Genomic DNA, 25,922 nt, shown 5'->3' with positions numbered 1-25,922 from the left:
GTTGGTAAAACTGCAAAGTTCCCCTTGAGTCACCTTATTAGATATGAGAAAAGTGATACTGGAGAAATGCTTTGTGTAATTACTCCAGGTGGGAAGACCTTGAATCAGAACTCAAATGATGAGTCATTACTCATCAGCTAGTTCACATTAGAAAGGAGCCTGATGAATACAATAAAGATAAAGCAATTTCATTCCATTACAGCTCTCTTCCTTATCATCCTAGATTTTGCTCTGGATTGAAAAGATTTGCATTTCATTATTATGGAAGATCTATGATTGGAACTCAGATCTTGAAAGATCTCAGAAGATCCATACTAGAGAATTTTATAAATGTAATGATTTTGGGAAAGTTCCTCCTTTTTAGCCATCAGGGAATCCACACTGAACAGAAACCTTTTGAATATAATCAAAGTGGAAAGACTTTCACACAGATACTGACTAGTTGAACATCAGAGAATACATAATAGAGAGAAACCTTTTGAATATAATCAGTGTGCAAAGGCTTTCACACAGAACTCTAATCTTACTCAACATCAGAAAATCCACACTGAAAAGAAACTTTTGGATTGTAATCAATGTGTAAATTCTTTCACACATATCATATTTTGTGGTGACAATATTTTCATAGGGATGAATCTACCTATTGAAAGAGGAGGGTGGCCAAATGCTTTAGAAAACAGGACCCAACAACATGTTTAGAAATAAAAGAATCACAGAAAAGAGGAAAAAGATCTATTTAAACAACACAAAATCATATCCCCTGCTTTTTTGTTGTAAAAATCTGTAAACCAAGATGTTACCCACATATTGGGAAATGACTTAATGAATGATGATTTGAAAATGTAATGGAAGATGATGGAGTCATAAGAAATGATGAAAAGTACAATTTCAGAGAAACCTGGGAAGAATTTTCTATGCTGATATAAGGAAAAGAGAAAACCAGAAGAGATTATGCTGTAGCAACACAGCATAATATGTAATGAACGTAATGAAAAGCAATGCTACCAGAGTACTGCTGAAATCCTTTGTTCTTAGAACTCCTTTCAGGATGGTCAGTTTTTCTAGAGTGTGGGTCATGTTCTATGATGGTTTCAAGATGACTTGTAAGGGCTATGCTGAGGGATCAGGTTCTAGGTGCTTGGAAGAAAAATTTGGTGTCTCCTATAGAGGAAACTGTGAGAACATAAATCAGAAAACACAATGTCTTCCATCTTTGAGACCACTAGCCAGTCCCAACTCTTTCATTTTGAAATCTCTTACTTTCCATGGTTCTCTGAGCTTATTTACTCTTGACAGGCTTCCTGTCTTTCTGGTCCTATTTGGTTGGATCATCATCCACTTCCAATTTCCTAATTGAAAAATTTCCTAAAGAATTTTGGAGACTTCCATTCTTCTCTTTCTAAACACTCTCAATGGTCTTATCAGATCTTATGGATTCAATGATCTTTTTAATGCAGATGACCTTCAAGCTAAATATAAAGCTTTTGGCTCCTTCCTGTCTTCCAATCCCTCATCACCAACTGCCCACTGGAGAGCCTGAATTGGATGACCCTTAGGGAGCTTGAAGGCAGCATGTATACAATGGAAATCATTACCCCAAGTCTTTGCCCTTCTCTGAATCTCCATGTTTCTATCAAGGGGACCTTCATTGTTCCAATTGCTTAGGTTATAATCTTGTGAAAGATTATCTAATTATAGATCACCAAATTTTTCTTCCAAGCACCTAGAACTACATGAAGTGTTTTCTCAGCAAGAGCCTAGTGCCATTTGAGACAATTGTCCCAAAAAAGGTTTAAGCTCCTCAATCTTGATGCTTCTCCAATCTTTCAAGGCCCATTAATTTCTTCTGTTTCTTCTTCCCCCATATACAATCCATCCCATTCTGCCTTCAACTCCTAGAAGTCATGGGAAAAAATTATAATCTCCCCATTAGGCCCCCATCAGCCTCTATCAGCTCTTCTTTCTAGGCTTTTGCTCTAGCCACACTGGTATACTCACTCTTCCCCTGCATTATCTTTGTGCTTGGTACAACAACATAGTCTGTCACTGTGCCCCAGCTGCTGCCTGCCTTCTGTCTCTCAATCTCTGGCTCCCTTTTATGCTTTGCTCATAAGCAAAAAAAGCTCTGGAAAGAGGCCTGTCTTGATTCCCCAGTTATTACCTCCTGCCCCAGATCCAACCCAATCACTTTACACAGATGTTTTTACCTGTATTGTATCCCTCAGGGTTCATTAGAAACTTTCATTGCTTTAATAGTGTCTTCTGCCTTATGGTGTCTTCTCTCTTGTTGGTTGCTAAATCCCTTTTTCTTTGCTAAAACCCCACATGAATTTAGCCTGCCATGAACAGCATAATAAAAGCCTTTCCTCTTGATCTGCAAAACCTTCCATCCCTCAGACCACAAAAAACACTGCACTACTCCAAGGCATGTTTATTGTATAATATCCCATCAATTCAAAAACATTCATCATCTTAGAAGAATCAAAATGACAAATTGCAATATTCCTCCAGTTATCCCTCAGGTATACTGTGAATCCAAAGACAGAGCCCATGCTTACCTTAATGTGGTATCTCCCCACTTTGTCTAGTATAGTATTCTTAATAACATCTGAAAGACTGATTGGAAGCCTCACTGTGATGCTGAGGGAGCATGAATGGCATGGGGAATAATAAGGTCTCATGATGGTCCCACAAGGGCCACCTTATGATAAATTCTAATTGTACAATGTTAATTAAGACTTTTCATCTTTAAACAATGGACAATATGGCCTGTCTCTCATTCTTTTGTTTCCTCTGAGTATTATTAATATACTATTAATATAGCTTTTTCTTTTTCAAAATATATGCAAAGATAGTTTATAACATTTACCCATACAAAATCTTATATTCCAAATTTTTCTCCTTCCCTCTCCCTCTTTCCTCTCCCCTAGACAGCAAGTAATCCAATATAGGTTCAACATGTGCAGTTCTTGTAAACATATTTCCATATATGTTATGCTGCCCAAGAAAAATCAGATCAAAAGAGAAAAGTGAAAAAGAAAAACAAACAAACAAAAAAAAGGTGAAGATACTATGTTTTGATCCACATTCAGTCTCTATAGTTTTCTCTGCTTGCAGATGCCTCTTTCCATCAGAAGTCTATTGAAACTGCCTTGAATCATCTTATTGTTAAAAACAGACAAGTTCATCATAGTTGGTCATCACATAATCTTGTAATCATGTACAATGTTTTCTTGGTTCTAGTCACTTAGCATCCATTCATGTAAGTCTTTCCCAGACTTTCTGAAATATCCTGCTGATCCTTTCTTATAGAATAATAATATTCTATTACATTCATATACCATAACTTATTCAGCCATTCCCCAACTGAGGGGCATTCACTCAATTTCCAGTTCTTTGCTACCACAAAAGAGCCGCTACAAACATTTTTGCACATTTTCCATCTTTTATGATCCCTTTGGGATACAGATACTATTGGATCAAAGGGTATGCACAATTTTATAGCCCTTTGGGCTGGATTCCAAATTACTCTCCAGAATGGTTGGATCAGTTCACAATTCCACCAACAATGTTTTAATAACCCAATTTTCCCACATCCCTCCAATATTTACTATTCTCTTTTCCTGTCATCTGAGCCAATTTCAGAGGTGGGAAGTGGTACCTCAGAGTGGTCTTAATTTGCATTTATCTAATCAATAGTGAAATAGAACTTTTTTTATAAGACTAGAAATGGCTTTAATCAACTCAAAATTGTCTGTTCATATCCTTTGACCTTTTATCAATTGTGGGATGACTTGTATTCTTAAAATTTTGGGTCAATTCTACACATATTTTAGAAATGAGGCCTTTATCAAAGACACTGAATATAAAAATTTCCCTCCCAGTTTTCTGCTTTCCTTCTAATATTGGCTGCATTGGTTTTGTTTATTCAAAAACTTTTCAATTTAATATAATCAAAATTATCCACTTACATTTCATAAAGTTTTCTATTTCTTCTTTGGTCATAAATTCCTCCTTTTCCCACAAATTTGAGAGGTAGACTATCCCTTGTTCTCCTAATTTGCTTGCAATATCACCCTTTATGCCTAAATCATGAACTCATTTTCACTTTATCTTGTATGTTAGGTGTTGGTCAATTCTTACTTTCTGCCATACTATTTTCCAGTTTTCTCAGCAATTTTGTAAAATAGTGAGTTCTTATGGAGTCTTTAGGCTATCAAACAAATATAGGATATTACTATCATCCTTAACTATTGTGTTTTCTGTACCTAACCTATTCCACTGATTGACTACTCTATTTCATAGCCATTACCAAATGGTTTTGATGACTGCTGCTTTATAATATAGTTTTAGTACTGGTACAGTGAGGTCATCTTCCTTAGTATTTTTTCCATGAATTCCCTTAAAATTCTTCTGGATAAATTTGGTTATATTTTCTAGCTCTATAAAGGATTTCTTGGCAGTTTCATTGGTATGGCACTGAATAAGTAGATTAATGCAGATGGAACTGTTATTTTTATTATATTAGCTCAGCCTACCCATGAGCACTTAATATTCTTTCAATTGTTTAATTTTATTTTTTTTGTGTGAAAAGTATTTTATAGTTGTGTTCATTTAGGTTCTGACTTTGTCTTGGCAGGAAGACTCCCAAAGATTTTATATTATCTACAGCTAATTTATTTTATTTTATTTTTTGCTGAGGCAATTGGGGTTAAGTGACTTGCCCAGGGTCATACAGTTAGGAAGTGTTAAGTGTCTGAGACCAGATTTGAATTCAGGTCCTCCTGACTTCAGGGCTGGTGCTCAATCCACTGCATCACCTCGCTGCCCCATTTACAATTATTTTAAGTGGGATTTCTCTTTTTAGCTCTTGCTGCTGGAGTTTCTTGGTAACATAGAAAGGCTGATGATGTATGTGGGTTTATTTTATATCATTCTGATCCTTTCTTATAGAATAATGCTAAAGTTATTGCTTGTTTATAATAGTTTTTTTTCATTGATTCTCTAGGATTCTCTAAGTAGATCATCATATCATCTGCAAAGAGTGATAATTTTGTTTCCTCATCATCTACTCTAATTCCTTCATTTTATTTTTCTTCTCTTATTGCTAAAGCTAACATTTCTAGTGCAATATTGAAGGGTAATGGTGATATTGGGCATCCTTGTTTCATCACTGATCTTACTGGACATGCTCCTAGTTTCTCCCATTAAATATAGTTCTTTCTGATGATTTTTAGACAAATGCTGTTAAATGCTGAATGATGGTGCTCAGTTTTGCTTGGGTACTTGATTCTTCATTGTAATCCAAACTCCTTTGACTTCCAGAATATCATATTCCTGATCCTTCTATCCTTTAATGTGGAAACTGCTAGGTCCTTGGTAATCCTGATTGTAGCTCCTCAATATTTGAATTGTTTCTTTCTGATTGTTTGCAGTATTTTCTCTGATCTGAAAATTCTGGAAATTGGCTACAATATGCTTTGTAGTTTTTATTTTGTGGTCTCTTTCTCCTCTGGTTCTAAGACATCAGGACAGTTTTCTTTGATGATTTCTTGAAAGATGTCATCCAAATTCTTTTTTTCATGATGGCTTTCATATAGCCCAGTAATTCTTAGATTGTCTCTCCTGGATCTATTTTCCAAATCAGTTGTTTTTCTGATGAGGTATTTTACATTTTCTTTTATTATTTTCATTTATTTGGTTTTGTTTGATTGATTTTTGATGTCTCATTGAGTTATTCTATTTGTCCAATTTTAATTTTTAATGAATTATTTTCTTCAGTTAGCTTTTTTTTTTAATCTCCTTTTGCATTTGACCAATTTAACTTTTAAAGGAGTGGTTTTGTTCATTGGATTTTTTTCCCCATTTCACCAATTCTATTTTTAAGGAGTTATTCTAAAAAGAAAAGAAAAGAAAAGAAAGGTCAAGGTCACCCACTGGGGGAAAAAAAAGGAGTTGTTCTCTTTTCCGTTTTGTCAATTCTATTTTTCAAGGAGTTGTTTTCTTTTCCATTTTACCAAATCTATTTATTTTTAAGAAATTATTTTTCAGTATATTTTTTCCATCTTACCAAATATATTTTTATTAAAGCTTTTTATTTTCAAAATATATGCCTGGATAATTGTTAGGATACTTACAAGTGCTAAGTAAGTGGAATTGAGGAGACAGTAGTTAAATCTAGTTTAGCATTGATTTAGTTCTACAACAAATACTGGTTTCCTAGTGATATAATGATTGGTATTTACTCAGTGTACAGCATATAAGCAAGAAGCTTTCAGTGCTAAAAGGACAAGCTCACTAAAGGACAAATGCACTAAAAGACAAGCCCACTAGAAGCTCTGAGCCTCAGCCAAGATTCAGTCGAGGAGATTCACAAGCCAGAGAAGGCAACTTAAGCTCTCGGAACCAAGGAGAGAGATAGGCCTCAAAGAAAGCTAACCAGGCCCAAGGAAGGAGACAATAAAGGATTTGGACTTTTAATACCTCGCTGCACTTGTGGTGATTACTGGCTGCCTCCAGAAGCCCCTCAAGAAACCTGCTCCCAGAGAACATTATACTTTAGAGAAGAATATTACAAATAATTTTTCAACATGAACTCTTACAAAACTGTATTTCAAAATTTCTCCCTTCCTGCCCACCCCCTCCACTAGATGGCAAGCAATCCAATATATGTAAAACATGTTAAAATATGTTAAAGCCAATATATTTATACAATTATCTTGCTACACAAGAAAAATCAGATCATAAGGGGGGAAAATGAGAGAGAAAACAAAATGCAAACAACAAAAAGAGTGAAAATGCTATGTTGTGGTCCACATTCAGTTCCCACAGTCCTCTCTCTGTGTGTAGATGGCTCTATTCATCACAAGATCATTGGAACTGGCCTCAGTCATCTCATTGTTGAAAAGAGCCATGCCCATGGAATTGAACATCATATAATCTTGTTGTTGCTGGTACAATGATATTCTGCTTCTGCTCCTTTCATTTAGCATGAGTTCATATAAGTCTCTCCAGGCCTCTGTGAAATCATCTTGCTGATCGTTTCTTATAGAACAATAATATTCCATAACATTTATATACCATAACTTGTTCAGCCATTCTCCAGCTGATGGGCATTCACTCAGTTTCCAGTTTCTTGCCACTACAAAAAAGGCTGCCACAAATGGGTCTTTTCTCCTCCTTTATGGTCTCTTTGGGATATAAACCTAGTAGAAACACTGCTAGATCAAAGGGTATGCACAGTTTGATAGTCCTTTGGGCATAGTAAAATTGCTCTCCAGAATGCTCTCAGTTCACAACTCTGCAGTGTATTAGTGTCCCAATTTTCCCTCCTTACCTCCAAAATTCATCATTATCTTTTCCTGTCACCTTAGTCAATCTGAGAGGTGTGTATTGGTATATCAGAGTTGTCTTAATTTGCATTTCTCTGATCAATAGTGATTTATAGCACCTTTTCATATGGCTAAAAATAGTTTCAATTTCGTCATCTCAAAACTGTGTGTTCATATCCTTTGACCAGGAGAATGGCTTGAATTCTTATAAATTTGAATCAATTCTCTATATTTTAGAAATTAGGCCTTTATCAGAACCCTTGAACGTAAAAAAATTTTCCCAGGTTATTGCTTCCCTTCCAATCCTGTCTGCATTGGTTTTGTTTGTACAAAAAAAAAATTTAACTTTATATAATCAAAATTCAATATATAAACTATTATATACATATATATAAACTTAATATAATCAAAACAAAAAAATTGTGTTCAATAATGAACTCCAGTTCTTCTTTGGCCACAAATTTCTTCCTTCTCCACAGATCTGAGAGGTAAACTATCCTTTTTTCTTCTAATTTGCTTATAATATCACTCCTTATACATAGATCATGAACCCATTTTGACCTTATCTTGGTATACAGTGTTAGGTGTGGAACAATACCTACTTTTTGCCACATTGATTTGCAATTTTCCCAGCAGTTTTTGTCAAATAGTGAGTTCTTATTCCAAAAGCTGGGGTCTTTGCATTTGTCAAACCCTAGATTACTATAATCATTGACTATTTTGTCCTGGGAACCTAATCTATTCCACTGATCTATTCCACTCTATTACTTACCCAGTGCCAAATGGTTTTGATGTCCATGGCTTTATAATATAGTTTTAGTTCAGATAAAGCCAAGTCACCTTCATTTACTTTTTTTTTTCATTAATTCCCTTGAGATTCTTGACCTTTTGTTCTTTCAAATGAACTTTGTTATTATTTTTTCTAGATCTGTAAAATAATTTCTTGGTTGTTTAATTGGCACGGCACTGAATAAGTAGATTAATTTAGGTAATATTGTCATTTTTATTATATTAACTCAATCTACCCATGAGCATTTGACATTTCTCCAATTGATTAAATCTGAAAGTGTTTTGTAGTTGTGTTCATATAGTTCCTGACTTTGCCTTGACAAGTAGACTCCCAAATATTTTACATTATCATCAGTTTTTTTAAATGGAATTTCTCTTTATTTCTCTTGCTGCTGGACATTGTTGGTAATATATTAAAAGGCTGATGATTTCTGTGGATTTATTTTGTATTTCAACAAATGTATTTTAAGGAGTTGTTTTCTTTAGTCAATTTCTGTGTCCTGTTTTCCAAACTTCTACAAAGCTCTCATTTCCTTCCCCATTTTTCTTCTAATTTTCTTTTAAGATCCTTTTTGAACTCTCCCAAGAGAACCTTTTAAGCTTGAGACCAGTTCGTGTCCCCATTTTGAGGTTTCACTTGGAGGTGTTTTATCTTTAGTGTTGTCTTCTGGGCTTGAAGTGTTCTGGTTATTGCCTGTCTCCATAGTAGCTCTCTATGGTTGGTCTTTTTGATTTTTTGATAATTTTAAAAGATTGAGATCTTCTCCTAGGGCACAGAGGAGATTGTCCCAAGATTTCTGTACAGGTAAATAAGAGCTTTTTATTTCCTATCTCTCATTCTTTTTTCTTTTTCTTTTTTTTTCTGATTCAATTGGGGTTAAGTGACTTGCCCAGGGTCACTCAGCTAGGAGGTGTTAAGTGTCTACCTGTCTCTCATTCTTGAAGCATCATAAATATCTGATTCTTGCTCATCATCCCACAGGAGGTCTATGTGCTTCGGACACCTCACAGGAAGCAATAAAATAATAAGAGATAGACAATGAAGCTGTCCAGGGAATGGTTAAACCAACTGTGATAAGTGAATGTAACATAAAATCACCATTCCTAGAGAAACAATCACAATGAATACAAAGAAAGCATGGAAATGTTTCAATGAATTGATGCAGAGCCAAGAAATAACTACATAATGACTATAACAATGTAACTAGAGAGATAGACCAAGACAAAACATATGAAATAAAATGTTGTTAAAAATATAACAAGCAGGTCCTAAATAAGAGACATGAGAAAGTGCCTCTTCTTCCCAGATCTTTGCAGGAGTTGGGATCCATAAATGTGGGATGCTACATATAAAATGCTATTTCCCACTCTTGGCCATATTTCACAAATTGTGAAAAAAAATCAATAAAATTTGACAGCCTTGAAGGAAAATGTTCTGAAAAGAACAGGACTAAAAAGATTGTTTTTTTTTTTTCCTTTCAAAAACATCTCTCACTCAGAGAACTTAACTTAAAACCAGGAATGAAGAAAGCCAGTTCAGCAAAACTAAGCAATACATCTGCCAAGCCCATCTGACATGATGTGTGTGTGTTCTGTAACCCATTGTAACAAGGATAGGGAAGGGATTGAAGTGCATTTCCTAGTGCTTCCTCCCTGTCGAGCTTGTTTTATTTAATTATAATATTTAATTACTTTGTTTAGTTTCAATTGATTTTGTGCTCTGCTTCGTTACATTGCTGGAGTCATTGTATAAAGAGAAATGACTCCTAACCTTGAAAAGGAATATCTGCTTAAAATTTATTGATGACAGCAAATTGGAGGGAAAAGAACCATTAAAAGTGGAAGCAAGTCAAAGATAGACTGTAACTCGATTACATCAACTTGGATTTTTTTTGCCATAAATGAAAGCAGAGGCCCAAGAGAAAGGCAGCAAGCAAAAGCAGAGGTGATACATCTTCTCACAGCCAGGAGAAAACTTGGTTTTTAATCAAGTAGTCAAAGACAATAGGAGACAATACTTCCTACCACACCATCAGGGCTCATGGCAGGAAGAACACTGAGAAAAATAGCAAGCAATGAAGAGTTTTAAAGCTAAAAAAATCACTTGCAAATGTCTCCTTGAATCCTCCCACCCTGGGAGGTAGGGCTATCATTATCCTCCTCTTGTAGATGAAGAAATTGAGACAGACAGTGATAAAGTGACCTGCCCAAGACTGCATGTAAGTCTCTTCAGCTGGATTGGACCCCAGGGCTTCCTGACCCAAAGCTCTACCCAGTGCTCCATTTAGCTGCCTCTTAAAGACCCTCAGGAAGATACTGAGCTTAGATGCACACTCCCTGTATAGTAGATGAGGGCATGGAGGGCAGTTAGGGCAAGAACTCCAAAGACCCTATGACACTCAGAGACTTCATTGCTGTGGTGGCCACTGGAAAGTCTAGTGAGATAAAAGACTTGTATCCCCTGGAGAAAGTCAAAGTCAACATACCTTTGGCCTCCCACTGTGACTGGTCAAGACTCCAGAAGCCATTTCTTCCTCCTCAGCCTCTTCCTCCTTTAGGGTCCTTTGTTGGGGAAGGGGAGAGTTCTGAGAAGGCAGAGCTGTAGGAGGAAGAAAAGCCATGGGAAAGACAAGATTGGCCTGAAGCTTCCAAGCTCCCCAGGGTGGAATGCTTCCCAGAGAAGTTGAGCTGATTTCTATGAGCAGAGCACAAAAACAGGGCTGAAGAATAGGTGGGCTGCCTTATGAAATGAGAGAAAAGAGTTGTGGCCCCGAACACCAGGGAGCCCAATCGACCCTGTGTCCCAGAGGTTTCAAGAGCGCCAGAGAGTTAGGATGCCATATGGGCCTTGTGGAGACCCAGCCAGCCTCACAGCTAGGAAGCCCTGGTACAAGAGCCACCACTCACATATTGCTTTTTGAGCACAACAAAGTCACAGTGTCTTAGTGCCCAAGGCAAATCTCCAAGACTCCAAGTGAAGCTCCAGCGAGGGTTCTTGGAGTTTGACATCAATAAAATGGCAGTCTGGGCTTGGCCAAAAAAGAGTCGAGTGGCAGCGCTTTCTGATGGGAATGGCTCAGTGCTACAGAGATAATGGGGAGAGCAAATAGGGTTCAACTGGGGGGTGGGATTCCTCTCCAACACCAATTCAGAGAGCCAAGGCTGGAACTTCTGGAAAGGCAGGCTCTCCAGGAAGAGTGTGCTGCCCCTGCTCACTATTTGAAGGGCAGAGCCACCCCAACTCCAATCCTCAGTGCAGCCTGAGCAACCCTGCTGCACCAGGCTGAAGGAAGGGACCTAACTGGGCTCCCAAGAGTGTCACCCCCTCCCCAAAGGGTCAAACAGACCCTTTGTTCCCTCTACTCTTAAAAAAATCATTTTGATATATTTTGATATTGATATCACCTGCATTTCCCACCTTATCACCCCAAGGAAACCATTCCTTATCATTTAGAATAAAATAAGAGGAAGAAAGTCAAAGAAATTTCAAAGCACATTAGCAACTCCGGTGTCTGAAATTATATGCAGTTTCCTATGCCTTTCCTGCACAGAAGTAGTCCTGAAGTGGTCAAGAAGTCAAAAATACCCAGACAAACCCATTCCATTCCAGTGGAATAGCTTTATTATAATTCCATAAGGCAAAGTTCCCTAATAGAATTCACCATTAACAAGGGGAAAGGGGGGATCTTTTATAAAGGAATCAAAGCAAAGAATGTTAACTATACTAGTGACTTGCCTCAGAAAGTCATACAAAATAACCTGAGGGGCTGACAGCCATAGCTTGGTCTCTTGATTGAATAGAGCAATTGTAGGGTCAAGATGATCCTGTCAGTGCCCTGCCTGGGCCCAGCTGGACACTGGGTGGATTGCAGGGATGTGCCCTTTTGCTGGGGTCTTATTCTCCCCATCAATCCTCTGTTAGCTAGTCACAAACTGTAATAACTGGCCTCACTCACAGTGGGATGATACATGTAAAACACTTTGAAAATCATATACACACATATACAGATATAACAGAAAAATGTACAATACATATATAGATATAGAACATGTAGGATATATTATGTATATGTTATATATGCTGTACATTATATATACTATACATAGCAATTATTCTAATATTAAAGAGAACAGTCCAGGGAGACTTGTATGGGGATAGTGGCTGGAGGAAATCCAGACCCTGCACTTGGATTGTACTGAAAGAGATCAGGAATGAACAAAGAAAAGGGAAAAGAGCCTATCTGGCCAAAAATGGATCTACAACCTTAGTATGAAAGGTCATGGCATAAAAAAAGAAGAAGAAAAACAAATCTCAAGCCTCTGCCAGCTCTGGGAGGATGTGATCTCAACCAAACTGGAGACAGAGACAATTACAAAGATAAAAGGATCTGCTGGATTCCCTAAAATTAAAGGCTTCTGAAACAGAGTATTGGGGACCCTAAGAGAAAGGGAAGTGGTCAAATGGGGACACGCTCTGTAGCCAAATCTCTCTGAAAAGTGGGAAATCCAAGATGTGGAGACCATTGAGCTGAGTGTGTGTCTGCATATGTACATGTAAAAGCTGCATATACAGACACACAGGAGTATACACAGGAGAGGTTCTTTGGGCTTTATTTGCATCCCAAACATTCCCTCTCTCTCCAACTCGGCTAAGCAGAAGGGAGAGGAAACCCTGCTCTGTCCGGTACCGCTCCGGGCTGGGCCAGTCTGTGCCCTAAGGTTGCCCTCCCCAGCCCTGGCACCCGCAGGTCCCTGCCCGACACTGTTCTTTGCAACATAAAGTTAAAAGAAAAAAAGCAAACGAAGGTTCACTAGGGATCTCCCCGCGCGGTTTGAGCTCCCTGCACCCCCTCTGGCAACCTTCCCCTCTGGCCGCCACCCCGGCTTCCTGCCCTCCCCGCGCGCCGGGACCAGGATGCCCAGCTTTCCGCCCCTCTGCCCTCCCCATTGGGAGCCGGGTTTGGGGGGGGGTGGAGAGGGAAGAAGTGGGACCTCCCAGGAGATGCCCTGCGGTTGCCGCATCAGCAGCAGCCGAGCCCTGCTCTCGGAGGGGCATGTCAAGGCTCGGGGGAATGACAAGGGAGGCTTATAACGGGAGCTGGAGCGGGTGCCCTGGGCCCCAGGCGTCCCCACTTCCTGGCCTCGGCTGCCCTGGGGGATCCCTCTGGGCTCCAGCTGGGGAAGAGGGAGGTGAAGGGGAAGCTCCTTGGGGAGGGCAGGAGCGAGACAGTGGGGGGGGGGAGGGGGCAAATGCTGGCGGGGCCCGGAGAGTGAGGGGGGGATGCGCAAGGCTGGGCTCCGGGGGCAGGGACACAGGGCGGCCTGAGGGGGCGGGGGCTGGAGGAGGGGCACGTCCTTGGGAGGAAGAAGTGGAGTTAGGCGGAGTGGGAAGAAAACCTGCTTCTGCTGGGGAGGAACTGAGGCCTAAAGCAGAGGGGGGAGGAATGGGAGCAGAGCCCTCAGAGATGACCGGCCCGGTGGGTGGGGCCCGGGTGGAATCGGAACCTCGGAGTGGAGGCTGGAGGCCTGGGAGGAGGAGGGGGGAGGAGGGGCCATAGCAGTGACCAAGGCGTTCTATGTGACGGAGGCAGGGCTTGGGGAGGAGAGGTGGGCGGGGCCTGAGGTCCTAGTCCGGGGTGTGATTGGAGAAAAGGGGCCGTGCTGGGGGCCTCCGGGGTGGGCAGGTGGAGCTTCGGGGCCCCTTCTTCGGGGCCACTAGGAGGCCCCTCCTAGAGAGGGCTGGCTGAAAACAGGAACTGAAACCAGCCATCGCGCCACCTTCTTCCCTTGCCAGTCAATCTCTTTCTTCCTTTTTGAGCCGAGATCTCCCTGCCTCCTTCTCTGAGCTGAGATCTCTCTGCCTCCGTCTCTCTGAGCCGAGATCTCCCTGCCTCCTTCTCTGAGCTGAGATCTCTCTGCCTCCGTCTCTCTGAGCCGAGATCTCCCTGCCTCCTTCTCTGAGCTGAGATCTCTCTGCCTCCGTCTCTCTGAGCCGAGATCTCTGTGAGCCGAGATCTCTCTGCCTCCGTCTCTGAGCCGAGATCTCTCTGAGCCGAGATCTCCCTGCCTCCTTCTCTGAGCTGAGATCTCTCTGCCTCCGTCTCTCTGAGCCGAGATCTCTCTGAGCCGAGATCTCTCTGCCTCCGTCTCTGAGCCGAGATCTCTCTGTCTCTGTCTCTCTGAGCCGAGATCTCTCTGCCTTCTGAACAGCTGCTCTGCACGGACAGTCCCAGGTAGGTCTGAGCCAGGACCCTCCCGGCCCCCGCCTCCATCGAGACCCCGCCTCCCCCTCTGAGCTCTTGGACAGTGTCCGGCGGCTCTCCCGGGGAAGACTCCCTCCCTCCGGGCTCCTGGGGCAGCCCCCTCCCGCTGCTCCCTGCTCTGCCCCCCTGTCCCATGCCAAAGGCCCCGCGGAGCCGTCCCCCACTTTGCCATTAAGTCACAACCTCGGAATCTTCATTTGGCACCCAGAACGTGAGATGAAAGAGAGCTCTGGCTCAGGGATAGCTGAGGCTTTGCCCCGTCTCATCTCACCTCAGTCCCAAAGCCCCTTCTGCCTCCTGGTCTCTGGAGGAGGTTGGGCTAGAGCATGATGGCCAAGGAAAGGAACTGGGAGAGAGACAAATCCTCTTCCTGCTCAGACCCTGGTCGCTTCCAGGCCTGACCCTCCCTGCTGCCCTCCTGGGGAGCCGCCTCTCCCACTGTCTCTGCCCTGAGAGCTCTCTCTCTCATTCTGGGCAGGTCAGCATCCAGCCTGGGCACAGAAGGCTGAGACTCCATCCTCCCTCTCTGAGGTCCTTCTCCCTCCTCAGGCCAGCTGGCAGAGGATCCAAGCCCGGAACCAGAGACATGGCCCCCGGCAGCCGGAGCCCCTCGTCCCAGGTGAGTGCGTCCCTCCTTAGAGCTGAGCAGCCTCGGCCCAGAGGGCGTCCAAGGGAGCCCAGGCTGCTTCCTCCTGTAAGAGGGAGGGGGGCCCTGGCAGGGCTGGCAGCAGGGCAGGAATCGCCCTCCTGCACTGCCCATTTCCTGCCCCCTCAGGCCACATGGCTGCTCCCAGGGCTCTTTGTGTCCCTCTCCTTTGCCATTTCTTAGATCAAGTCAATAAGCACTGAGAATGTGGCACCTCTGTGCCAAGCATTGTGCCAACCTACTGGGGATGCAAAGAAAAGTTTAAAATAACTAAAAAAAAAATCTCAAAACAATGTCTCTATAATGTGGATGGGAGGTACTCGGAGGCTCTACCAGTTTTGAGGACCAGGGAAAGCTTGTTTTCAGAAGGTGAGACTTTAGCTGAGATTCAAAGGAAGCCAGGAGTCCCAGAGGAGGAGGGAGGAAATTCCCAGGATGAGAGAAGCCCCTGGATCCCAATGTTATGAGAGCCCAGCGTCCCTGGCTCCAGGAGGAGGAGGGGAAGAAGAAGGGAGAAAATCGGTAAGACTTTGGGGATTGGTTCGGTGGTGTCTGCCACGTACCAGTGGCCATGTAAATCTGATCTTATTTGATCCTGTTGCGAGAATCATCAGGGTCTTTGCTAGGAATAGCCAGAGACTAAACTGGGCTTTATTCATCCACTCAGGAGGGTGACATGTTCCATGAGTGGCTGAGGGACATAACTTCCACAGGTGACAGAGACACAGTCCCTCCTCCTGAGATACACTTTAGCTCCTCTACGTTAGCTTTGCTAGATTGGATCTTGATTGTGTGAACCTTAATCTCATCAGATTTGTTTCCAAGAGAGAATATCAGACATTTAGTTTCTTAGAGAAACTTTTCTAACCTTTTAGAGAAGTAGGAAAGGACAGGGGAAAGAAAAGGAGGAGAGGCTGTTTGAGGGAGGTGGTGGTCAGAAGCCAGATTTAACAAGAAATTTGGGTGAGATCCAGTTAGGGCCCAGGGAAAGAAATTATTCAGAAAAGAAAAAAAGATGCGTGTCTGTGGGTTTAGAGTTGGAAAGGTCTGTTACAGAGGGTTTTAGCCTAGTTTCATACATCAGTCCAAGGAAAACTGTGGCTGCTTGATTAGTCCAGGAAGTTAATAAACATTTGCTAAACCCTTTGTCCCTTATTAGACTCAATAACAGGACAGGAAGTGATCCAGAAGTTTTCTTAAAAGGATTGATGGAAGGGAGGTATTGAAGAGGACACAGTACATTCATATAAGAGCAACCAGTGAGAAATCAAGTGAAGTCAGTTATTTTTTCTCAAAAATTCCCATTTAAACCCTCCACTTGCTAGATGAAAGCCTCAGGGTTAAATGTTAGAGGTTATGAATGCAAATAATATGATTATATTTCCCAAAGTTCAAAGAGGAAAGAAATTGGAAAGGTGAGTGAAAGAATTAAGACCTTTTGTTCCCCTGAAAAGGGGAAATTACAGCATTATACTTAATTGTTATTATACTTAATATTATACTTAATTAGCATCATACTTAATAGGATGTGGGTGTCTCCTCCAAGCCCAAGAACTATGCCTACCTTAGGAAATGCGTAAATGGACAAAGGTTAAGGCTTGTATTAACCGAGCAAACTTAATAGTTTATGAATATTCTTTTCTCTGCCTTGGAAAGAGCTAAGGCTCATTTTAATGGACACGCAACACATGTGGTGGGAGAGGGTGACATAGCAAGGATCAAATATGTAATAGCCAGACCAGGAGGTTGTGCACTCTATAGTACTTTGCCAGTGGGGAAACAGAGCAGGGTTTTGGCAGCTGGGACAAAAATAAAAGGGTTTGATCTTACTTCTAGCGTATCTAAGCTTCTTCTATAGTCATCCACTTTGCTAGTTGGCATAATTAAAGACTTTTAATTTCACCCCTTCCAAGCCCAATGGCTTGAAATTTCTCACAGGTGATGAACATGGACATATATATTATACATACAACGATATGTATAAAGATGGACAGAGAACAGTAGTGGGGGTAGAGAGGAAGATAAGAGTTCCTCCAGTTGGGAAATCTCCCCAGTGAAAAGAGCAGGGCCTCTGGGTGGGCTGAGAACTGAGTGAAGCAGGAGTTATAGCGTGAGGGTGGCCCCAAAGACCAATTCTGATTCTATGACGGGGAGTCAGAGCACAGATCTGCCACCTGACCTCTCTGACCTCCAGGCTCAGACCTACCTGAGGAATGCAAGCACAGTCCTGCATTTCTAGGAAACAAGGAAAAGGGCTGCTTCTTCCACCCAGTGATCTGCCAGGAAGAGATGTCCAAGTCAGAGGTTGCTTAGAAAGTGGACCATGTGGAAGAGGCTCTGTTGACCCCTGTGAACAAAGACCTTTCTGAAAGGGCCCAAGAAGTCCTTTTTGCCACAATCCTGAGGCCAGGATCCTCCTCTTTCTCCACTCACACTCATGGCCCCAATAAAACTTTTGTCAGTAGACTTTTGTCTACTAGTCGAAATGACTCTTGGGAAAATTGAGATTCTGGAAGAGTTACCCTCCCTCAGTATGGAACTGAGTTTGTCCTAAACTAAATTCTGTGGTCTCATTGAAAGTCCCATTTGCTCTCTTAGAATACTGTGATATTTGACCTTCTATAGGTAAACCATCCTTTAATGAAAAATACTCTGAAAATTGGGCATTAAGACAATATGTTTAGACAATATGAAGATAATTCAAAATATCATTGGATCAGAATGACTTTGTCTTGGTATCTGAATGAGATATTCTTAAATGTCATATTGATAAATGGATTTTTTTTCTTTGTGAGATGAATCGACTTCTTTTAACTGAATTAATTTTATTTGATTGCCAAAATGTTTATGGAATTTATATTATTATGATTCTAATGATTCTTTTATTCTGCTGTATAATTATTTGAAACATAATTCCTTGAGGCTGATCCATTCGTACCTTTTGGAAAGTAAATCCTCTTTTCTTTTCTTTTAATCTAGATATTATGAAATGAATGAAACTATTAGAATATTTCTTACAATGTTTACAAATTTATGTATGAAATTAGGTATATTTTGCTTTAAAAAATAATAGTAATAATAACAACTTTCTGTTAGAAAATGAACAAAGGTGACTTTTTTTCTAGGTCTGGGACAAGATCAGGTCTTAAAAATCTTAACAGCCTTGAGTCATTGCCTAAAGAATATAATGAATGGTTCAGGAAAATTCTCAAATTCCACTTGGTAGATCATCTGTACTAATTACACATTTGAGTTCATGTACTCTTAATCAGCTCAGGCTTTATTTAAAATGGGAACCTTCCACTGAACACAGTCGATATTACAGATTTTGGAATGCAGAAAATAAGAGAATGCCTCTTTGATTACTCACAAATTCAACAATAGATAGAATGGAAGGTAAAAATGAAATCTATATTGGAAATAGAAAATAAGTCAGATGTTTCAAAGAAAATCAAAATGACAAAAAAGAAGAGATTTTTATTTTCAAGAAAGAGAATTACTTCTCCCCTCCCCCCCCCCAAAAAAAGAGCTTTTGAAAAAGAGAATCTTATCATTCTGTTGGAAATTGGAAGAAAATGAAATGGAAGAGCAACAACTGGCAAGTATGTTTGTCATACAAGGATTCTACATGTCACAAGTTGGAAAATAATGATATCTTCCTGTTTATCAAAGGATTTGCAGATATGGACACTCTCTTCTATCAGAGCCATGAGTCTGTCTCTTGACTCATTCTTTTTATCCCTGATCCCCAATCTTCTAGAGTTCTGACATGATTGTTGAAGCAATTTCTTTTTCAGAAATAAACTGATCAATGTTTTTTCTTATGCATTAGCACAAGATCCAACCTCTGCTGATTAAATATTACCTTTTTAATGAAGGAAAGAAACCCTCCTTTCTCCACAGAGTTACTCTTCTTTTTCAATAATTCAGTATTAAAATGAATGGATACATTCCATGAACAAGTGAAAGCAATCATTAAGCAAAGACAGCAAATGGTTTTGACCATGACCCATCAAACCTAGTGTCATCTCAGCCCTTCAGTATAAGAATAGAGAATGCTGCTTCTCTTGGCAGAAAGGAGCCCCACACTACTCAGTTGTGGCCGTATTAGGAGTAATTTCTCTAGGATTATTGTCTTAGTTTCATCGAGTTTAGATTATTTCAGATTTTAAGGAAATTTACCAAATCATCCCTTTTTCTTTGTTTTTTCCTCAGTGTTCAATTTTCAGTCTCCCCACCCCACAATACAAAGTACTTGTCAACTTCTCCCAAATACTTCATAGAATTTTCTTAATATGTCACTCATGACACTTCTGATGGAAATGAATTTCATATCGCTTTCTCTCTCCTCTGCACATTCTCATACTGCACTGATGGAGCATAGATCTTTTCTCTAATTCTGTTGGGAGAAGCATTGTATATAGTAAGATATTTCTACAAACTTAGTTTTCCAAAGTGATTGTCACTTCAAATAGAAAAAACTTTCTCAATATTCCATTGAGCTCCTAATGACTGGTTTCAAGTGTTGATTCTGACATTCATAAAGGTTATATAATTTTAAGACAAATCCCACCTCTGTTTTAGTTTCCTTTTTTGTGTTCATGAAGGTTGTATTAGATGAATCCCAGAGTCTCTTTCAGCTTTAACTCATATGACATTTAATGATTTAGGTGTTGGTGACATTCAAGGATATAGTGGTAGACTTCACTGAAGAGGAATGGGGGCTCTTGAACCATTCTCAGAAGGAGCTCTACAAGGAGGTTATGTTGGATAATGTCCAGAATTTGCTGTCTCTGGGTAAGGACCATTTCCTGTCTTTTCTTGGTATTAATTGTCAGGCCAACATTAGCATAAATGACAAAGAATGGATCCATTCTCTGGTGGATCTCAACCTTGGAGCTGTGTAGAGTGCACAGTCAACTGTGTATACCAATTTTCCCTTTACTTTGGTCTTAGCTTGTAGCCTTGTCAAGTTGAATAATTTATCATCAGTCAGATAACTGGAAATTGATGATCTGGGTTCATTATCAAAGGAAAAACATATAAAGTTTAAAAAGCCAAACCTAGTTCTAATAAAAATTTCAAATGGCCTCTAGTCCAAAAAGAATTCTTGGAAAAATTTATAAAGCCTTTGAAGAAATCAAAGGAGAAATTGTAATACTCTTCTCTAAAATGTATTATTCTCTTGTTGGGGTTTTCTTGGGGTCTCTGAAGGCAGCCTTCATTTCAGTTCAGTAATCACCCCAAATGCAGCCAGGTGTTAAAGTCCAAATCCTTTATTGTTCCTTCCTGGGGCTGGGCAGCTTTCTGGAGAGCCTTTCAGTCTGATCTTGGTTCTGAGAGCTTGAGCTCCCCCCATAAATTAACTGCATCCCTGTTTTATCAAAAACAAAACCCTCCAAGAGAGAGTAAGAAATGCTCCATTTAAAATAACTTTAGGCAGTATAAAATATCTGTAATTATACCTGACCTAACAAGCCCAAGTATTACATGAACATAAATAAATAAAAAAGCCTTTTTGCAAATAAAATCAGGTTTAAGTTACTGGAGAAATAATAAGTGTTCATGCATAAGCCAGGCCCATATAATAAGAATGACAATTTTATCTAAACTAGTTTGTCTTCCCAATTTGATTATCCCAATCCAATTACCAAAAACTCATTTTGCTGAATTAGAAAAATAATTGCATTTATTTGGAAGAGCCAAAGGTGAAGGATATGAAAGGAACAAATGCATAGGAAAGCGGTTTAGCAAAACCACTTCTTAAATTGAATTATAAAGCAGTCATTATCAAAACATATCTGATACTAAGAAATAAAAAGATAGATCAATGGAAGAGAGTAAGCACACAATTTACAGCAGCAAATAAACAGAATAATATTTTATTTAACAAACATAAAGACAAGATTTTAGGAAAAGAATTTATTATTTGGTAAAAATTGCTGGGAAAACTTGAAAGCAATATGGCAGAAATCGTTGACATCACATCTGGTAGTTTTCTTGCCTTTTGACTGTTTTTGTTTAATGTAAATATTTAGCTTGGAGTGAATAAGTGTGTGGTGACATCAACACTCTGTAGTGCACATTTCATTAGTCACTTTCATATTCTGTCTGTCTCTTCTCCTTACAATGACATAGATGACTAAAGGTCAATTTTTGCTGCAACAATACATCCATGAAGTTTTATTACATTTAGGTGAGTGGTGAGATTCTATTGTATCAGGTGAGTAATGAGAAGGTCATGAGTCTCGTAAATCTTAAATAACCACTGATGCTCTTTTTATTTAAGCGTGTATATCTTTTAGTGTATTTATGTTTAATTGTTTATTTTCTTCAGTTGTAGAGACCAGGATTGAAGTAAATGAGATGAGTAGAAAGCTGCGGATTTTGATGGAAGAAAGTAACGTACAAAGATTCTTGAGTGATCCTTTCTCTGACTTCACTTTGAGTGAAATCCATGAATCTAATATCAAAGTTGATCAAAGTTTAATCAAAGTTAAAAATCCAAAGAGTGACTTTGAATTGGATGAAACTGGAAAGAGATTCAGACAACCTTCATTCCTAAATCACTGTCTTCTTGATTGTGACTATAGGAAATATTTTACTGAACTGATAAAGGATTTTCAGTCCCTGGAGAACCCTCCTGAAATGCAACTATATCCAGATAATCAATCAGAAATGGCCTTCAGCAAGAGTTCAGACCTCATTAGATATCAGAAAAGTGATACTGGAGAAATATTTTGTGTAGGTAAAGAAGCTGGGAAGGCCTTGAATAAGAACTCTAAGCTCACTACTCATCAGCAAATTCACACTAGAAAGCAACCTGATAAATACAATGAATTTGAAGCAATCTCATCTCATTATTCATCTGTGGTTGACCCTCCTAAATTTGATCTTGAATTTGGTGAGTGTGAGAAAGCCTTTGGTTTGAACTCAGATGTTGATAGACTTCAGAAGATGCATACTGGAGAGTTTTATAAATGTAATGAATGTGGGAAGAGTTTCTATTACAAATCACTCCTTTTTTGCCATCAAAGAATCCACACCAAACAGAAACCATTTGAATATAATCAGTGTGGAAAGACTTACACAAAGAGGTTTAGTCTTGCTGAACATCAGAGAATCCACACTGGAGAGAAACAGTTAGATTTTAATCAACCTGGGAAGGCTGTGACCAAGAGCTCCAATCCTGTTCAGCATCAGACAATCCACAATGGAGATAAACCTTTTGATTGTAAAGAATGTGGAAAGGCTTTCACCAAGAGGTCCCTTCTAGCTACACATCAGAGAATCCACACTGGAGAGAAACCTTTTGTTTGTAATCAGTGTGGAAAAGCTTTCACACAGAGGGGCAGTCTTACTGAACATCAGAGAATCCACACTGGAGAGAAACCTTTTAAATGTAATCAATGTGGAAAGGCTTTCAGATATAGCTCCCATCTTGCTGAACATCAAAGAATGCACACTGGAGAGAAACCTTTTGATTGTAATCAGTGTGGAAAAGCCTTTACAACGAGATCCTGTCTTGTTAAACATCAGAGAATCCACACTGGAGAGAAACCTTTTGATTGTAATCAGTGTGGAAAAGCTTTCACACAGAAAGACAGTCTTGCTGAACATCAAAGAATCCATACTGGAGAGAAACCTTTTGATTGTAATCAGTGTGGAAAGACTTTCACCAAAAGGTGCCGTCTTGCCGAACATCTGAGAATCCACACTGGTGAAAAACCTTTTGATTGCAATCACTGTGGAAAAGCTTTCACAATGAGGTCAAGTCTTGCTACCCATCAGAGAATCCATACTGGAGAGAAGCCTTTTGATTGTAAACATTGTGGAAAGGTTTTCACAAAGAGCTCCTATCTTGCTCAGCATCAGAGAATTCACACTGGAGAAAAGCCTTATGGATGTAATCAGTGTGGAAAGGCCTTTACACAAAGATCTAGTCTTGCTAAACATCAGAGAATTCACTCTGGAGAGAAACCTTATAAATGTAATCAATGTGGAAAGACATTCACAAAGAGCTCTAGTCTAGCTGTACATCAGAAAATCCATACTGGAGAGCAACATTTTGATTGTAATCAATGTGGAAAGACTTTCACACGAAGGTGCCATCTTGCTAGACATCAGATAATCCACATGGGGGAGAAACATTTTGATTGTAATCAGTGTGGAAAGGCTTTCACAAAAAAGTGCCATCTTGCTAAACATCAACGATTGCACAGTAGGGCTAATATAACAAAAATGACAATTTTGCCTAAACTAATTTCTATATTCAATGTCTTCTCTAATGACCAAAAGTTTGTTTTGATGAATTAGGGGGAAAAACAATAACTATTCATTTAGAAGTTCAAAAAGCCAAGAATAACATTAAAAAAAAAACCATGAAGGGGGTTTGGCAGTATCAGACCTTAAAATTTATTATAAAGCAGTAATTGTCAGAATTATGTGATACTAGATAAGAAATGGAAAGGTAAATCATTGGAACAGGAGAGAAACAATTTGTAGCAGCAAATTACCATAGTAATCTGATATTTTATAAGTGTAAAGGCCAGAGTTTGGGGAATAAGAAATCGTTATTGATGAATATTGTTGGGAAAACTAGAAAACAGTCTGGCAGAATTGGCAAAGGTCAGTATCTTAGACCATTCACCAAGATAAGGTCAAAACAAATACATCATCTAGATCTAAAGAGAGACATTATAGAAAAAAAATTGGTGAACATAGAAAATTCTCAGGTTTGTGATAGGTGAAGAATTTATGAATAAACAAGAGTGTGAGATATAAAATGGACAATATAACTTACATTAAATTAAAGAGTTTGTGCAAATAAAGAAATTTAGGCAAAATCAGAAGGATCTCAGAAAACAGGAGGAAAAACTCATATAGGCAGTTTCCTCCAATACAGATTTCATGTCTTAAATATATAAAAACCCTTGCAAAATCTGTTACAATACTAGTCATTCCTCAATTGATGAATGGTTAAAGGATATCCATGGGCAGCTTTCTAATGGAAAAAAAATCCAAATTATAGTCATCTGAAGAAATGCTCTAAATCAGGAGTGGGGAACATTTATTTTTTTGCCAAGAGCCATTTAGATATGTATAATAAAATTAGTGAGCTATACAAAATTATCAGCTGAAAGAATTCAAGCAGTGGGAGGTTATTGTACCTAGTTTTCAGCTTACCTCATGTATGGATTCCTTCGGAAATGATTTCATGGGTCTTATACTACCCATTCCTCAGCCCAGATATTCCCCAGCACTACTTTAAACCAATATGAGAAATGCAAATTAAAGCAACCTTGAGATACCATTTTATACCCATCAGATCGGCTAAAACAATTGAAGAAGAAAGTGACAGTTGTTGGAGGGGATATGGAAAAATTGGGTCACTAATTCATTTTTGGTAGAATTGTGAATTGTTTCAACCATTTTGGAGAGCAATCTGGAAGAATGCTCAAAGAGTTACTAAATTGTCTATGCCCTTTGATCAAACAATTCTGTTATTTGATCTATTTCCCAAGATGATTAGGAAAAAGAAAAAGAATTTTCTAAATTCTTGCTAAATAAATAGCAGCGCTCTTTGTGCTGGCAAAAGATTGGAAATTACAAGGATGCCCATCAATTGAGGAATGGCTAAACAAGTTGTGATGTATAATTGGGATGGAATACTACTCTGCTATAAAAAATGATGAACCTGATTATCTTTTTTAAATGGATTAATTTTTTTAAAAGAATATATGTATATGTATGTATAAATATGTACAGGGTCCTTTGGCAATAAAACTGGTTATGACATGATCCAAGTGTTTAACAATTGGGGCTGTTAAGTCTGACCATATTAAAAAAGAAAAGAAAAGAAAAAATTGGATTAACTTGCATGAAATAATGACAAGTAAAAGGAGCAGAACCAAGAGAACATTGTATTCTGTAACAGAATATTGTTTTAAAAACAACTTTGAGTGAATAAGTCATTTTGACTATTATAAATAGCTAAGTGAACTGCAAAGTACTCAGGAAAGAAGATGTTTTGTGCATCCAAACAAAGAATTGACAAGTAGAAGTATGTTTAGATGATTTTACATATATATATGTATGTATACATTCTGTCTAATGGTAGTCATCTCCAGGGCAAGGTTGAAGGGAAGAAAGAAAAAAGGAAAAAACATACACAATAACTTTGTTATATATTTAAACTGAATAGTAAGTTTTATATAATAGATTTGTGGTTTCATGTGAAATCATCTTTTATTGTCATTAAAATGCTTGTTTTATTTGATAAATTATTTTTTTTAATATTCTTTTTAAAAAAGCAATGGTTGTGAGAAGGAATTCATCCAGCGCTCAAAACTGACGGTACACTGGAAAGTTCACACCAGAGACAACATTTAGGGGTCTAATTAACAAGGGAAGGCCTCCTGCTGCAGCACACATTTCATTAAATTTCCTAACAAAAACAACTTCTTGAAACATCCCAAATTCCATTCTGGGTATAAAATCCAATAAATGTGATGCATTTTTTCTGCAATCCTAATGTTTGTCATCACTTCTCAGTAATTCTTGACATTCATAGACTGCCATTATTTCAGCCATTCCCCGATTATGATGCTCACTTCATTTCCTGTTGTTTGCTGGAACCAAAAAAAAAACCAAAAAACCCTCATTGTAAATGTTTTGATAAATGATATGATAATGTTTTGATCATTCATTTCTGTAATGCTTCCTTTAAGCGGCTTGGTGGAGCTGTGGACGAAGTGCTTTCTTGAAACTACAGGGTCTGAATTCCAATTCAGTTTCAGGTACTCCCTAGCTATATTTCCCTGGGAAAATCATGACCTAATCCTAGCTGAGTTTCCCCCTCTGTGGAATAGGAATAATAAAAGCACTATAAGG

General features: G+C 39.2%; 1 protein-coding gene across 2 annotated transcripts; it reads left to right on the top strand.

The window, feature by feature from the left end:
- The first annotated feature begins 13,724 nt into the window (after positions 1–13,724).
- LOC100916555 (zinc finger protein 883) lies at positions 13,725–24,830 on the top strand. Of its 2 annotated transcripts, none has more exons than XM_031964032.1 (4): positions 13,725–14,353; positions 14,933–15,002; positions 19,700–19,826; positions 21,367–24,830. In XM_031964032.1, the coding sequence occupies exons 2-4, from the start codon at positions 14,970–14,972 to the stop codon at positions 23,343–23,345; spliced, it is 2,139 nt and encodes a 712-aa protein (XP_031819892.1). In that variant the 5' UTR covers positions 13,725–14,353; positions 14,933–14,969; the 3' UTR covers positions 23,346–24,830. The 2 variants fall into 2 exon arrangements, with proteins under 2 accessions (XP_031819892.1, XP_031819891.1); XM_031964031.1 differs by having other exon boundaries at positions 14,862–15,002.
- Positions 24,831–25,922: the final 1,092 nt, after the last annotated feature.

The sequence above is a fragment of the Sarcophilus harrisii genome, chromosome 3 (assembly GCF_902635505.1).
Source record: "Sarcophilus harrisii chromosome 3, mSarHar1.11, whole genome shotgun sequence".
Classification (NCBI taxonomy): Eukaryota; Metazoa; Chordata; class Mammalia; order Dasyuromorphia; family Dasyuridae; genus Sarcophilus; species Sarcophilus harrisii.
Note: the sequence above shows the minus strand (reverse complement) of the source record. Positions and strands in the feature narration are given on the sequence as shown.